Here is a 17,539-nt window from a genome sequence, read left to right on the forward strand (position 1 = left end):
CGCGTGAGAACCTTCGCGAGTATTCTACATGCAAATTTATAGAGATCCTTCGGACAGCGGTGCTACCGAAGGGGATATACTCCCGAGGGAACAGAGACACCAGGACTAAGAGCGCTTCCTTGTACTGTCACTCTGCTCCGTTCAAATCAATCGCATAAATCCCGACGCATCGATCGTCCCTTTTCGGCTAACGGCCGCGAGAAAAAAATTTTTCCATCCCCTTACATCATTTTTACCTTTCGATTGTCGACCGTAGAATATGATCATCGACGTTGATAATAATATGGTCGTAGACCTTCGAGAATTATGATATAGAACGAACGAATGAACGAACGCACGAACGAGGATGTTTCACGACTGACGATAAAATGAAATCGACAGACGAAATATAGGTAAGCGTATAGTTATATTCCGCGATGAGACTTGGTTCTCGTCCCTACCGGGCTGGCCGCATCACGATCCTCGCGAGATAGAGCAGTGGATCATCATTAACTGGATGGTCGCAAAACCGCGGACGGCTGATTGACAGGCTCGCAAAGACTTCCCGTTTTTCCTAAACCCGCCTTTTAGTTCTCGGTACGGCTGGACCCTTCCGCGGAGTCGAAGAACTATATACGTCGTCGTCGTCGTCGTCGTCGTCGTCGTCGTCGTCGTCGTCGTCGTTGTCGTCGTTGTTGTCGTTGTCGTTGTCGTGGTCTTCGTTCGTCGTCGTCGTCGTCGTCGTCGTTGTCGTCATTCGAAGGACGAAAGACTGTAGCAGAAGAGAACGAGTGAAAAGGAAAGATGGTGGTGGAGATGAGAAAGAGAGAGAGAGAGAGAGAGAGAGAGAGAAAGAGAAGGAGAAGGAAAAGGAAAAGGAGGATGAGAAGAAATAGAAGGAGGAGGAGGTTACAGGAAGGACGGTAAAACTTCTTTCGAGTGTGCTGATGGACAGCCGAGAGGCGCCAAGCTATGCGAACTATTCGGCTCTTATTTTATCCGAACGGACGGAACACAGTTGCGTGTGCGTGGCTCCACCGACAGCCGAAGAAGCGAAGAACATAGATGCACGTAGATGCACGCGTGCTAACGACAAACCGACCGGACGGATTCCAAGATGTCAATCGACGACCTCGATGTGTCGACCGACGACTCGGAGAAATCTTTTCTTCGACATCTTTCGCGCTAAACTTGTTCTCTCTCTCTCTCTCTCTCTCTCTCTTCTTTTTTTATTTTCTTCTTATTTTATCTATCTTTTATTTTTCTACTTAAAAGATCTCTTCGACCATCGTGATCACCTATCCGTCTATGTTTCTCGACCTTGTCGCGCGACAATCGAGAGAGAAAGATGACCGGTCGATGTTGGAAAGAAAAAGGGAAGAGAAACGAAGAGGAGAAGGTGCCACGTCGTACGAATCGCCAGATAAAGCCAGTCTCGTTGACCGAAGTGTTTTGTAATCGTCGACCCTCTAGAAACTAGAACCTCGACTCCGTCGATTGATCCTGAGGTTTTCTTCCTAACCACTTCGTTTTTCAACGATCTAAATAACTTCTCAATCATTATCGGCTACGATTTTTTTTACCGTTAACTCTATGAAATATTTTGGAATTAATCGTAACGATATTTAAAATCGATCATTTTTTTCTTTTCCATATCGATCGTTAAAATAAAAAATAAATATGAATTCCTTTGCATATGCTACGATTTATTGTGTCGATCAAATGCGATTTCGAACTATAGCTCGAAATAAATAAAAAGCTATCTATTCAAAATAAAATATTCCTAACGTACATACGTTCGATGTTTGGAGACTAGACTAGAAAATAATTAAATAGGTCACGCGACTCTACGAGTGAGCGAAGGGAACTAACTACTTCCATCTACTCCCTCTACTAGTAGCAGCAACGTGCGCCACGGTATGCTCCCTCGGCGCTTTCTTTCTTCCTACTGCTAACCACCTGTTTTCAACGTTAGCGCGCTTTCCTTCCTTTCTCTCTCTCTCTCTCTCTCTCTCTCTCTCTTTCTCTCTCTCTCTCCCTCTCTGTCCATCCACACCCTTTGTACTTTTCAAAAGCGGTGCGTGCGATTTCGAGTGGCCATCATTCTCCACAAAAGATTTGACATACGGACTATGGGCGCCACCATTTACGAATTACTCGAACGGATTACCGCCTTGTCATTTGATTACTAAAGGATGGACCGGCACGATAATGATGATATTGACCAAAGTCCTTGTGTATGCTCGTGTGCGATTCATCTTTTTTTTTCTTCTTTTTTTTTTTTTTTTTGAGATCGTCATCCAAATGCGATCTTATATCGTTTCTTTTTTTTCGACAGAGAAAAAAAAACAACTTGTCTTTCTAGGAGTTAAGTTCGCGTCATAATACAAAATAAAATAATCCGAAAGGAATAAATTTTACTTGAGCGAGAGTAACGTAGAAAAAAGAGAGAGAGAGAGAGAGAGAGAGAGAGAGAGAGAAGGAAAGAGATGTAGAATGTAGAAGGTGGAAAAGAGGGAGGAAACATGGAGGAGGACCGAATGCCATTTAGAGTCATCCACCGTGTCTCAATCTGGAGGCACCCTTCGAGCCATCGGCGAGCCGTGACGGTTGGCATCTGTTCTGTGGGCCGGGACCCCAACGCGAGAGAGACTGCTTCGGAGCTAACGCTATCCTCGGTCTATACTATCGCACGTCTATATGCTATCTCGCTGCCGCGACAAAATGCCAAGGGTCCCGGACTTCCAAAGCCCTACGATGCTATTCTTCCTTCTCTACGACGTTGAAAATGACTCGATCCCATCCCAACGACCAAACATCCTTTCCAAACGATTTGACTTCTTGATCGTTTGGAGATCGTGTTAAGTGATTTGACCTATTGCCATTTGTCTTTCTCTTTTAATATTTTAAAAACTATCAAGATCTTTTATAGACATCGAAGATTTTATATTATAACTTATCTGTCGTGAATGATCAAAAGTTTTGTAACAAAGATGAAAAGCTAACGACGATGTTGTGAAATAAAAAAGATAGAGAGAAAATAGAGAGAGAGAAAGAGAGAGAGAGAGAGAGAGAGAGAGAATGAGAGAGAATGAGAGAAAGAGAGAGTAGAGAAAGATGTCTGCACCATCGTGGAAGGTAGATCGATGGCGATTTTTCACTCACTTAGTTCGGTGCGCATCAATATGCATTAAGCTGATCGGTTCTCCCTATTGGTTTCTCCTCCTCGATGAAAGAAATGGCGCAAGGAGGAGACGGAGAAAGAAGTGGGGTGAGGGAGGGAGGAGAGAAGGGAGACAGACCGAAAGAGGATCTCCCACAGAAGGAAGGAACGTTCAACTCTTTCCATCTCTTCCCCACTTCTTTTCCTTCTATCTTTCTTTCTCCCTACCTCCCTCCCCTCCCACCCTCCCCCCCTCTCTCTCTCTCTCTCTCTTTCTCTCTCTGTCTGTATATATACATTCTCGAGGGTGTAAGAAGAGAATAGAAAGCAGGTATCGCCGTGCGGCAAGCTGTTAAGATATTCTTTGAAAATAAGGATACCGTATCGGAGTAATTCTCTGTGGGTGGTATAACCGTAAGAGAATCGAGCCGAACTCTCAAGTACGACTAAGATTTCGTTGCTCAACGATGCTCGAGGGTACATTTCGGTATCTGACTGGCCCTACTATAGTCGCGTTACCTCGCGAGCATCGTCAGTTTTCGTGAGGACGCTCGGCCAATCAGCGACTACCTTTCCCGTCCATTTCCCGAAACTTCCAAAGAACTTTTCTCGGAGGGCACGCCTTTTCTTTTATCCGTTCGTACTTTGCCTACCGTCTGAACACATCGAAAAGTCCCTTTCGATAGCTCTCTCACTCTCTCTCTCTCTCTCTCTCTCTCTCTCTCTCTCTCTCTCTCTCTCTCTCTCTCTCTCTCTGTGTGTACGATTTATCAAACGAAAGTTAGAAATGTCAGTCTTAGTCAGCTCGATCTCGTTATGGTAGACATGGTAGAGGTGTCGAAACGCTTGTAAGACGGGGTGCAAATGTACGTTCCTGTCTGTGGTACTGCCAAAAAGAGAGAGAAAAAAAAAGAGAAAGAGAGAGAGAGAGAGAGAGAGAGAGAAAATGAAAGAAACGCAACGAATGGTATGTCGAAGCAATCTTGAGACCGATTCCACTGATACATTATGGATCAACGCTGGGTTAGACTTTAGCATAAGTTTTCCATTAGCGGGCCGAATAGATCGAGATATCGATAATATCCAATATACATTCCAGACGCATTTCGCGAATGAAGCGAGTGTTTTAGGCGCCTTTAACTCGTCCTCCTCTTCTCTCTTTCCCCGGGAGGCCGTCTTTAGTTCTTTTCTCTCTCTTTCTCTCCCTCTCTCTCTCTCTCTCTCTGTCTCTCTCTCTCTCTCTCTGTCTCTCTGTCTTTTCACCAACCCGCCACGCGCTAGTCCATGAGGATACGAGTGAATTTTTTCCCGATCCGACTAATTGGCCGAATTTACGAGGTAGTCCCGGCCATGTTGGGGCCCAAAAATATCCCTCGTCGATCGGAGAGGGACCGACGCTGGATAATGATTTTACCAGAGACTGTTCAGAATTTCTAAATTTTTCGAAAGAAAGAACGAGAAGAGGGAGATTTTACGGTAGGAGGAAGGAGAGGTAAGCGTGCAGCAAAGAATCGCGATTAATCGTTTGACGAGCAAGAAGAAGAGTCGAAAGGATCGAAACGAATGGACCAAGTAATACGACGAATTTGTCTGTATCGTTCGGAATAAATTAATCGATTTTATCGAATAACTTGGCATTTAACGAGGCCTACTCGCGTGTCTTAATATCTCGTTACCGTAAAAGAAAGTTTCTCTCGTTTAAGAGAACGTTCTTCTTGCCGTATCGATCGAGAACTTGGCGGTCGATTAACGAAACCAAAGAAAAAATAATTAGTAGCGCAAATACCGGCTTATTTATCCCACGATTTCCCGGTCGAACGATCGTTCGAACTCCTTTTCTATACGGGGAACGTAAACTTGCTTGCTTGCTTGCTTGCTTGCTTGCTTGCTTGCTTACGAGCGTTCACTAACTCTCGTGGCTCTCTCCTTCATTTATTTTAGGGGTATGTCGAGGATGAAGGGCGCGATAGCCCCAACTATACTATATGGGGTCCCATATGCTAGCCGAACTGAGAGCCCTATGTGCTTCTACTGAGTGTGTTTTGATTTCCCTAATAGTCGCGACAGAAAATAGAGAGAGCTTTCCGGCTCGACGAGCGAACAATCAAAAAATGCTGACGAATGACACGAGCGTAACGATTTCTAAGCGTCTAATCGACCAAGACTACTTTCATGGCAATCTAGTTAAATTCAATAAGAGCAAAAAATAAACAAGGACAAGGTCGAAAAACAAAAAACAAAAAAAGAAAATAAGAAAAAAGAAGAGCACTACTCGAATCGTTATGATTTTCATTTACATATATCATATTTCATTCACGGACAATGAAATATTTTACGTTTAATAGACAATATCGTTTATAATAACGTAAAAAGATTTCTCTTATATGACTTCATTCAACTTATGTAGATATTTGCTTTCGAACGGCTAAACTATTGTCTCATATATAATATCGAGTACGTCGTTCGGTTAATAAGTTTCCCTTATCGATATGTGTCATCTCTCTATGAGCGAGCACTCGCGAGCAGTCATTATCACCCTTATCTCGCACGATCGTTTCGATAATTTTCATCGAGTACGTTGGCTCTCTACTGTCGTCGGTAGGTGCGTAGCTCGGCGTTACGCGGAAAAGCATTAGGGTATTATCTAGCCCGACGCGTATTATTCATCGCTCGATCGAGTTATATCAAATTACGGTGTCGTAAAGCGAGCACCATCGACGAGACGATATTCTGAAAATCGTACGATTGCTATCGCGTTCTCGCCTATCCTCTTGCCTTTTTACATAATTAAACGACAGCCACCGAGTCGGCGTTGCACGTCGGGGAAAGATACGATCGTGAAAATTACTTCGTTTCGAAGAGATAACGTCGGAGAATGTTGGGATAACAAAATGAAAAGGAAATATGAAGAAGAGGAAGAAGAAAGAAAACGAAAGAAGAAAAGAGAAAAAGGAAAAAAGAAAACAAAAAAAAAAAAAGAAAGAAAGAAAGAAAGCAAGAAAGAAAGAAAGAAAGAGAAAATCGTCAGAGGAAGAAAGATCGAACGTCTGTATACATTTGTCCACGTCCTCTAAACGAAAACGTTACACAATCATATGTATACGTGTGTGTTTTTACGTATACATACATACGTGTATGTATACGTGCGTGTGTGTATGTGTGCGTTCGCGCACGTATGTATGTACGTATGTCCTTAATGTAAAATCTATATTGACGGAGAAGCGTTAGAAGCAAAGGGCAGGAGAGACAACGTGCCGCGAATCGTCGAGATTTGCATGCATTAACGCCACAAGCGCGACTGATTGATAATCCGTACGTCATTGTGACGTCAGTCAAGCCGGCCGAGCGTCCTCTACCAATCGCAATCAATTAAGGTAACGATTGATTGTTACGCGTTTCGACTCGACGACGGAAATATCGCGGAGATATTTATGTGCTTCACCGAACGAACCCATTCAAAGGCACAATGTCGCTCGACAAACCTGCGCACCTTCTATTTTTTCTCTTTTCCCTTTCTCTCTCTCTCTCTCGCTCTCTCACTCTCTCTTTATCACTCTCATTCTCATCGATCTTTTCCCATCGATCGTGTTCGTTCGTCCGATCGAAGAATGAAAAGAAAAAAAAATATATATATATATATACATAAAAGAAAAAAAAGTTATAAAAAATAAAAAACCAAAAAAAAAAAAAAAAGGAAAGGAAAAAGAAAAAAGAAAAACACGAAGGAAAAGAAGAAGGATTAACGAACACGAGGCCACATATAATCGAACCTCACCTCGAAAAATGTCCTCGTCGCGTAGCGTAGATTTCGGAGCACTCGGGAACCCGAAATGGAATCCGTCGAATTGACGCGGAGAGAAAGACGGGGAGAGGGTCGACGGCTCTCTCGCGGCGCTGAGGGATCGTGGAAACAAGCGTCGAAGAGTGGAACGAGAAAGAGAGAAAGAGACAGAGAGAAAGAGAGAAAGAGAGAGTGAAAGAGAGAGAGAGAGAGAGAAAGAATGTTATATACTGCGAGAGGGAGAATCGATGTGGTAGTGGGTTGAATCTAGAGAGGAAAGAGAGAGAGAGAGAGAAAGAGAGAGATGGACCAGCAAGCAGGGCCCTATGATCGATGCCTCGAAATTAAGGGTTCGACCACCGAGCGAAATAAAGTTAACCAATCGCGTCAGACAGATAGTCCGTTATTGGCTCGCCCCGTTACACGGGCCTTCGCGCGGATACTTTCAACTATCTCGCGACCTGTTGGCCGATTTTTTTTCTACATCCCTTGTTGTTTCATCGATAGAGAGGGAAAAAGAGAAAGAGAGAGAGAGACAGAGAAACAGGAAGAAAAAGAGATAGAAATAGATAGATAGAGAAAATGATAGATAGAGAAAGAGGAGAAAGAGAGAGAGAGAGAGAGAGAGAGAGAGAGAGAGAGAGAGAGAGAGAGAGAGAGAGTGGGAGTGTGAAATGGAGATAGACGTGTAAGAGGAATCGAGAGTAGGTAGAGGACGTCGTAGTTGGTGGGAGTGACGGTGTGCCAGAGGATTTTCGTAATTATGAAACGCCGTCGGCCCCGCGGGATTCTCCCGTCAACCGACAGCGAAGCCCGCTGGCAACGGCCTGCCACGACAATGCCATTTTAATTATGCATGTTAATTGGTTTCGGAGTCCGGCGTAATACCGGCTTCTCTAGGACTATTCTCAACGGCCGTCGCCTCCGCGCTACTGTCCCTCGGCGATCGAATTCAGGAAGCGTCGAAGCACGATTTCCCTCGGATCGAGAAACGTGTCCCGTTCGATACTCAAAGACAAGATTCTCCCGCAAAAGGAGATACCCTAACTTCTCTATCATCTGTGTCTCTACGTTCTCATAGAAATTATCAACTAACTGTGATTGACAAAGAGGATTATCACGTTAAATTTTATAGTTAATTGATTGGAATTATCATTAATTAAAAATTTTCTATTGGCCATGATTATTACCAGGGATAATAATGCAAGTATTATATATGTGAAGGCTAAATGTTGAACGTTCAAACCCAACCAATCGATTTCTCTCTCTCTCTCTCTCTCTCTCTCTCCCTCTCTCTCTTTTTCTTTCACTTTTTTTTAGCCATCCTTTTTACAAATCGATCGGTCATCTGAAGAGATTATGCTCTTGCACGTAATCGTTTGTTCGCGTGAAACTTCTACCCGTGAAACGTTTCGATGTGGGAAAGGGTTGAAGAGCAAAAAAAAAAAATGGCCACGCTCAGGGCACACCGCGAATGCTTTTGTTTTCCTTCCTTTTTTCGGTTTTTTTTTTGTTTTTTTTTTTTCTCTTTTTTTTTCACGAGCGAGATATACCCAATCAACGGGGGTCGCGTTGTACTTTCCGCACAGCTGAGTGAGCATGTCACAATCGAGCAGAGCTGCCTCAATCAAAGTGGCATTGATACCCTTTGCCCACTCCCTCCGTTCGGCCCTCCATTGTGGTTTTGTGCGAGACCGAAAATCTATTAGCTTCCGAATATACACATATATATGTACACACACACACATATATATATATATATATATATATATATACACGTATACCTGGATCTATATATGCATATACATGTATATGTATACATATATATATATATATATATAAATAAATATATGTATAGCATTGGAAAAAAAAAGACTAAAAATAATCGATTCCAAAGAAACGTCGGTATCTTTCGAAAGATCGAATAAACCGAGTCCGAGTTCTCTCTAGTGAAATATTTCCGCGGAGATCGCACGAACGCTCGTTCGCTCTTCTCTTAGTACGATCCACCGCAAATTTATCTGCCGACCGAGAGGGTCGGTGGTCGACGCGACACGCGACCACAATGCGGTTGCACTTACGTTGCACACCGTACTACTCTGTTAAAAAGAGAGAGAGAGAGAGAAAGAGAAAGAGAGAGAGCTTGCTTGTTTGCTTGCTTAGGTGCGTGCGTGTTTTCTACCCTCATACGAGAGCATTTTGCGAGATTAATTTTTCTATCGGCCTGTTCGATCGCAGTCGAGAGGATGGGGGAAGAAATATGTAACTCGTTTCATCATCGAAATCAACCGCTTACCAACGTAATACGATCTCTCTCTTTTTCTTTTCCATTCTTGTAATAGCCGAAAAAAAAAGCAGGTCGGCTTTATGGGAACGAACGAAAAGTCTAATTTCGTTTTCGTTGTGATCTACCTTTTAACTTGGCAAATCGTAAATAAAGTATCTCGACGTTTCGATGACATTAAATCCCGGATTTTCTCTGCTACGGAAAAATAGTTACAACATCGAGCCTAAAGGAGGCTTTTACCTGTCAGGAACGCCTAGAAAATATCCTTCGGATGTGAATGAAGAAGCTCTTCTAAAGGAAGAAGGTTGGTATCGAAGTCGAGAGTTGAGCACCTCTGAGCGCAAGATGTCCTCCTGAAGACTATCTCGGCCCGAGTCCCGCGGGAAACCTCTTCCTTCCTACCGTTCCTATCTCAGGACACTCTATAGCCTATTCAGATACCAGGCTCACCCTACTACTACTCTCATGTTAGCCAAGCTACGAGAGAGGAAGAGCTTCAGGAGAAAGATAGAGATAGATACTGAGAGGGAAAGAGCGAGAGAGAACGAGAAAGAGCGAGAGAGAGAGAGAGAAAGAGAGAGATCTCGAAAACGGGCAAGCAAGGCACAAGACGGTGGAAGGAGACGATACAAGTACGCCCAGAGTATTCGACTACTCTTCCGTCCTTTTCCGAGTACTCGCAACACCTCGTACGAAACGTATTTTGCGTGCCTAAATATCTTGGAAAAGGCAAGTCGGTGCGTTATCGCGACTAGCACGTCTTTTCTTGTTTGACAAGTAGACGGATAAGAGAATACTCGGTTATAATAATGATCCTTGAAACTTGGTCTTTTGTTCAGTTGAACATAGGTAAGTAATACTTTTGTCAAGTGTAATCAAAGTAGACGAACTCACCGATCGATGATCACTGGATCGCTCGGTGTCTCATTTCTGTTACCGCAACTCTTCTTATCGCAACACCGACTGAAATCATAAAAATAAATATATTGATACACACACATATATATATATATATATATATATATATATAATATTTCGTATATGTAAGAACGATTTGTTTCTTGACTTTTGTTACGAAGGCGAAGAAAAATGGTGAAGGGACAAACAGGTCCCGGGTTGTCAAAAGTTTTCGGATCGTCTAAAAACTAACCCGCACCCTCTTGAAACTTGGATCGGATGAGAGGAAGGGAGGATTGTGAAGGTAGTGGGAGATGGTGCTGCCAAAATCCCATGGGTCAATGAGTCAGCCACCACCCCCCTGAAGAACGACTGCAACCCCGTATGCCTCGTTACGTTTATGGCTCGTCGCCGCAAGAAGGGTGCTCGTAGAGAAAGAAAGAGAGAGACAGAGACAGAGAGAGAGAAAGAGAGAGCGAATAGACTCGATCCGCGTGAATATCTAAGTGTATGTGCGACCTTGTAAAGCAGGTAACGCGAGAGTGTACGATGGTTCTCGGCAAGATAGCCACCCTCTCGTAAAAAAGTTGCTCCTTCGAAGGTCGACCGAACGTTTCTCTCTCTCTCTCTCTCTCTCTTTTTCTCTCTTCTTGCATAATCGATTCGACTCAAGTCAGTCAAGGGAAAAAAGATATTCTATTTTCGTTTGTAAGTAAAAAAAAAAAAAAAAAGAGAAAAAGGAAAAAAAAGAAAAAAGTAAAAAAATCTTCAATGACGACACTCACCTACACATTACCTCGTGCGTCAATAAGACACGGCACATTTCAGGATTCTTGTCTTGTCCTTCGTACATGATCGCCTGAAACAAACAAAAGAAAATATCGTTTGTTAGTGAATTACGAGATTTTCCGTAAAACTCAAGGACCGAGGACGACCCATTGAGAAGACACTAGCGCGTCGATTTTACACGATCGAAAAGGGACTAACCAATGCATCCCGAGTAGGACGACTAAGCTGTGGGCGGAACAAGCAAATCCGTTAAGCCTCCTTCACTACCTCCTGATTGATTTTTATTTAATGACAACACGTTGTTGCCTGTATTCATGCACTCACGAAGGAGGGTGCCTAGTACGGATTAACCAACGAATAATAAAGCGCGAACGGATAGCTTTCCTTCTTTGATCTCACTGAAAGAGAGAGAGAGAGAGAGAAAGAGAGAGAAAGAGAGATCTGAAAACGTTGAATAACTGATTCGAATTTCCCGCCCCCTTTTTTCCCCTCGCCCTTTTCCATTTTCCTCTTCTTCTTTTCTTTCTATTTATTTATTTTTTTTTATTTTCTTTTTCTCCTTTTTCTCGAGAAAGACATCTAATTGAAAGAACAATCGAACATATATCGAGCATCTGCGAATTTTGTAATTATGTAAAAGAGGATAGAGTATTGGAAAAGAAGGTAAATAGAGAAATTGATAAATAGATAAAGATAAATAGATAGATAGATAGATAGAGAGAGAAAGAGAGAGAGAGAGAGAAAGAGAGAGAGAAAGAGAGATACAGTAGTTAATAAATACGTCAAACATGCTTATCCTCGCTTCCCGCGCAACTAGGTGCGACTTTGAAAACAGCATCAAATATTTATACGAACAAAATAACCGAATTGCAACGCAAACTCGTGCCCCTGATAGCATATACCCCTTACCCAAATCGGGGAGAGGGTGATACCACTTTACCAAAAGTAGGGAAGCCCGTGCGGGAAATAGAGGAATAAGAGTAAATACGAAAGAGAGAGAGAAAGAGAGAAAGAGAGAGAGAGAGAGAGAGAGATAGAGATAGAGAGATAGAGAGATAGAGAGAGGGGGGAGAGAAGGGAGAGTGGGTAAAGTTAAGAAGGGGGTATACGAAGATGGAAAAAAGGAAGAATGAAAATATCCTATCGTGAGTAGACGCGAGAGAGTTTCACGTGTCCGTCGCTCGTAACGAGTTTTAATAGCCGAGCGACATGCGAACTTATTTGTACTTCGAATAATTAACATAAGTGTTCGCCTTATACGTATTAACCCCTGTTAGGAGATAAGAGTCCGCGCTTCCACGTCCTACGTTTCGACTATTCGATTCATCTAGGTTTCTCATAGGTTATTCTATTTTCTTTATATTCTTTCTTTTCTTTCTCTTTCTTTTCCTTTTACGCGAGATCATGGATTCAGATCATTTTTGTTTGTCATTCGTTTTCTTTTCAATTTTTAATTCTTAATTTTTCTCCTCTCTCTTTCTTTTTCTTTTTTTTCTCTTTTTCTTCCTTAACACTTCCGCGGTATTTTATCTAGGTATTTTATCTCGACTTAACATCGACGCACTTACATGAGTTTGCATGAGGCTCGACAAAACGTTCTTTTTTCTAACCAACTCCCACCCACCCCCACCCTCCCTTTCTCTATTCCTTTTTTTCCTTTTCTTTCATTTTCGCCTTCTTTTTCTTCTTCTTCCCTCTTTTATCACCATTTTCCCGAAGAAATTGAAGCAAATTGCATGGCACGATGATCATCCGTCTTTTTATATAGCCCCCCCCTCTCTCTCTCTCTCTCTCTCTCTCTCTTTCTCTCTCTGTTTATCTCGTACGCACATGTACGTAGCAGTAACGCAACAACGCGTCAAATAATCGTCGGTTAAACACGTAACATTATTATTCGTTATGTTAGGTCGTGTGAGTTTGTGGGAGCGTGAGCGCGCGCGCGCGAGCGCACGCGAACCTCACGCAAGTGACATGCGATATTATTTGCTTAGCACCTATTACCGAGCCGCTATAACTGTTTTATTTAGTATACTCTGCCCTTCCTAGCGCGTACTTGCCAACAATTTCGAGCAATTACTTTTACTCGCTTGCTAGTTATCTCTCTCTCTTTCTCTCTCTCACACACACACACACACACACATGCATTCTCTTTTTCTCTTCTCTCTTTTACTCTCGCGCAAAAGTATTTATTCTCTCCTCCGGGTATATACAGGATATAGATATTTATCGAGAGATCGATCATCGCAAAGTCACGAAACCATTCGAATTAACTTACCGCGTTACCTTACCTCTTCAAAAATCGTTTATCTCTTATATCTTTTTCATGTAGCAACATACTGAGACCTTTAGAATTATCGACTTCTTTTTTTTTTTTTATCGGAATAGTAACGCTAACTGTCGACGAATGGGTCCCAAAAGAGAGTTTCTCAGTTGTTGGTCCCGGAAGGAAAGAAAACTTACTATCACTCTCTCTCTCTCTCTCTCTCTCTCTCTCTCTCTCTCTTTCTCTTTAGTGTAGAATATCGCAGCACAGCGGTTATGTTTGCGAGTGTCTCGAGGGGTAAAGTAAGCGAAAGAGGAAGAGGTCGTAGGCTACGTCGTCGTCCTCGTCCTCTGCGTCGTCGTTGTCGACGACGCAGAGGACACGTCCTGGGGGTGCGACCAGTCAGCGTTGGCCCCACGGGGGCCTTTCTTCCGTCGAGACTCTCCCGGTCCCATCACTGACTGGGTCCTCCCTCTTTCCATTTAATTCCCGTGGGAATTACTTGCTGAGGACTAATAGCGATCGTGCTCGAACAAATTCTCGAGCACTTTTATTATATTTTACGTATCTGTTTGAAATTCTTATAGAACATAATAAAATAATTCTCACGTATCTAAACTGATGATGATTATTATAGCAATAAGTGCATCTAAGATCACATCTAATATAAAGTATAATTATCGTTGTACTATGCTTGATTCTATCTCCCTTCGGAACTCACATTCAATATCTTTATAATAAAATCGATAAAAAAAAAATATAATCGATAAAAAATATATATATATATATATGTGTGTGTGTGTGTGTGTGTGTGTGTGTATACACAAACTATCCACAACTAAAGGTCAATGTTCTCGAGTCATTGCAAACGCAACGTGTTCTTGGTAGACGAATTCTCAAAAGGTCAATTTAAATATCAAACGATAGAAGCGAGTCCATAATCGATAATTATAATCCTATCGTCGATATCGAAAGTTCATATCGCCAATACAAAATGTCGCGTATACGAAACAAACAAGAGTTAATGAAAGATTAACCAAGATGTTGTTGGATAAATATAAACTGGATTTACTTCTTGTATAGTAACTTTAAGCGAAACGACGTCTTACGAGGAAAGAAAGAAAGAAACCGATTCTCTTGCAATAAAATCGTAAATGTCGTTTTGACGGAGTTCTCGAATGCGAAACGACGAATACGAGATGGCGAAGAAGAAGAAGAAAAAGAAGAGTAAAATAAAACGAGGCAGAGAGAAAGAGAGAGATTGAGATAGAGAGAGAGAGAGAGAGAGAGAGAGAGAGAGAAAAGAGGAGCAAGAAGAAGAGCAACGTAGAAGCGTGCAGATAAATTCGAAGATAGTCATTCAAATCTGCCGTAATGATTTCCATCCCGAATCGATTCCAAAAGTCCCCTGGGAATCCCTTTCTCTATCGACGTAGCGTACGAACGCGACCCCCTTAGCCCCGAGTCCCCCTATACACGCCGACGAACAACATGCATACAATATTACCCTCGCACCCTCGCCTTTCTCTTCACCCTTCGTACGATGGACGGGAGTCTCCACTCTACTCTTCCATTCCTCTTTTCTTTCTTTCCTTATCTAACCGGGATTAACTTATCTCGAACTTATTATTTCCTTAATCTACGCTTAAATACTCATATTTCAGTATTAGTCTATGGCCACTCTTGCTACTCCGATTCGATATCATATGGTACTATAGATTTATCGATACTCAAAATCTACGTCAACTTACAACATCGATCTAATATCATAGATCGTAGAAATTTTATAAATCCTCTGATCTATCGTTCGTGTTTTCTATCACGTTCCTTCTTCTTACTCTTCTTCGAAAGTCGAAATAAGACTACTCCGGTTATTGGATTTTTCTAGAGAATCATCGTAATCGATTTTCGCCAATCTCCGCGTATCCAAGCCGTTGTTGCATTAAGTAGAAAAAAGAAGAGAGAGAGAGAGAGAGAGAGAGAGAGAGAGAAAGAGAGAAAAAAAGAAGGAAAGAAAGAAGAAAAAAGAGAAGGGAAGAGAAAAAATAGGAGAGAGAGAGAGAGAGAGAGAGAGAGAGAGAGAGAGAGAGAGAGAGAGAGAGAGAAAAGCGATGCACTCGCTCATGTAGCAACTACGCTGGAAGTTGGAGCTTAAAGGGGTTAGCTACAATTTCCTGTTGTTCATTCATTTAAAGTAACGGCTACGCGTACGGTTCTCTGCTTCTACCGTAGCCGCGTCCTGTAAATGCTTTTTTATCTCCGGAACTAATTACCATTTAGCATTTTTAATCCCGCGAAAAAAGCGCATTCGCTTCATTCTCTTTCTCTTTCTCTCCATCTTTCTCCCCTTCTCTTTCTCTCTCTCTCTCTCTCTCTCTCTCTCTCTCTCTCTCTCACTCTGTCTATCTTCTCCCTCTCACTCTAACCCTCGAGTACCCGGAAGTATGCCCGTTCACGAATGCTTAAAAGCATACGTTGTTAGCGTTATTCGGCCGACATGAAGCTCGTCTTTCGCCGCGAGAACGGCTCGTATTTTTTGCGAAATTTCAACGGGAATGAGGAAAGTGGAAAAATCATGAAAGGTCTTTCTAAAAGGGAAAACACAAAGATATTCACAAGTTGAATCGAAACTTTAACGAGAGTCAATTATTGCGGATTTATAACCGAGCAAACTTGATTTCATCGAGCAGAAGAAACTCTCTCTCTCTCTCTCTCTCTTTCTCTTTTTCTTTTTGGTTCCTTTTAAACGTGATTTGCGAGACGCAAATTTTCTCAAGTCGAATGGTTTAACGTTCTTTTTCCTTTTTCCTTTCTTTTTTCTTTTTTCTTTTTTTTTTTTTTTTTTTTGAGAAATACAGAAAAGAAAAAATAACCCGAACGATTAACAACATATAACGTTTGTCGCACGATCATTGACGCGTTCGTTTCTATTTCTCGACTTTCTGATTTGAGTACCATTAACAAACATTTTCAAAACTTGATGATCCACGAGATTTACCTCTTCTCAATGTTGTTTTTTAATCCGTTATCAAGTCAAGTAGAGCGTGTAGATTTTACCATTGTAATGCTCGATAAACGAAAAAGAAGGAAAGGGACGAGGACGAGGACGCGGGGTGGGGTGGGGTGGGTGGGGGGTTAGGAGAGGAAGGGGGAGGGGTAAAAAAAAGGAAAAAAGAAAAAGGATGATAAAAGGAAGAAACAGAGAGAAGCCATGCGAGTAGTGAGATAGCAAAGCGTGGAATAATAAAAATATACAGTTGATCTGAATTTGCCAAACACTTCGAGCGGGTTGTTGCGCCATGGACCCTCGACAAATGCCACGGGTATACATCCATCTACTCTTTCACTTACACGTTTACGTATCGATCTTCGCGCATACATGTCTTCCTCTTGCTTTGACGCAACGACCGTAGACGCGCGTTTCAATCGAGGCTTTGATGTATAAATTGCACCTTTCTCGTTTTCGATTTCTACCATTTCTACCTTTCCTACTCTTTTTCTTTCTTGATATCTTTTTCTTCAACGAGCATGTTCCTCTCCCCTCCCTCGGCCCCCTCCTCCTCCCCCCTTCTTCTTCTTCTTCTTCTTCTTCTTCAAGATTGGACCGGCCTCTTCCTTCTCAAACGATTTTCTTTCTTTCTCGAAATATCGATAATTCGATCGCACCGTAGAACCGAAAAGAGTCCCACGAATAATTTATCTATCTTATTATTTAAACTTCTTTTCTACGGTAAAAGTAATCTATTTAATAATTAGCGCGATGTCTGTCCTTCGAGAACGAATCGACCGTGTCGATATGTACCTAACTATCTCTATATTTTATTCTTTCTTTCTTTCTCTTTCTCTCTCTCTCTCTCTCTCTCTCTCTCTTTCTATCTCTATTTCTCTCTTCCGTTTTCTCGTTTTCTATGGCTGATACCAAGTCCGGGACCGCTCGGATCCGATTAATAAAAGGAATGGATCGCGAATCGAGGACTCGGTCTCTGCCGGCGCAAGGCCACCGTGGCTTAGTAATTTAATCAGCTAAAACTAACATCGGCTATGGTTCCCCCGACCCCGTTCTTCTCTTCCTCCTCCTCCTTCTCCTCCTCCTCGTCCTATTACTCCTCTTTCGTCCTCTGCCGACTCCTTCTTGCTCTTCTTACCTTCGTAACCGACCGACCCCGAAATGATTTAATCTACTAAAACGATGAACTCTCGTCTGTGGGCACTTAGGCAGTATCACACCGCACGAAATAAAATCATTCGCAAGCTCAAAAATCTTCTCTCTCTCTCTCTCTCTCTCTCTCTCTCTCTCTCTCTCTATCTCTCTCTCACTCCTTCTTCTATCTCAATCTGAGATAGAAAACAAAATATAACGTGGAAACTAGTAAATAGAAG

The 17,539-nt window shown here is 42.2% G+C and overlaps 1 protein-coding gene across 6 annotated transcripts in view; it reads right to left on the reverse strand.

Moving 5' to 3' along the window:
- LOC124423591 (transcription factor collier) overlaps window positions 1–17,539 on the reverse strand; it is an 83,143-nt gene that overhangs the window by 44,348 nt on the left and 21,256 nt on the right. For all 6 annotated transcript variants that reach the window (XM_046961481.1, XM_046961480.1, XM_046961479.1 and 3 more), the window contains exons 5-6: window positions 10,893–10,966; window positions 10,105–10,173 (exon numbers count right to left, since the gene is read on the reverse strand). In XM_046961481.1, coding sequence (XP_046817437.1) covers window positions 10,105–10,173; window positions 10,893–10,966 — 143 coding nt within the window. The remainder of the gene's footprint in view (window positions 1–10,104; window positions 10,174–10,892; window positions 10,967–17,539) is intronic.

This window comes from Vespa crabro, chromosome 4 (genome assembly GCF_910589235.1).
Source record: "Vespa crabro chromosome 4, iyVesCrab1.2, whole genome shotgun sequence".
NCBI classification, from domain to species: domain Eukaryota; kingdom Metazoa; phylum Arthropoda; class Insecta; order Hymenoptera; family Vespidae; genus Vespa; species Vespa crabro.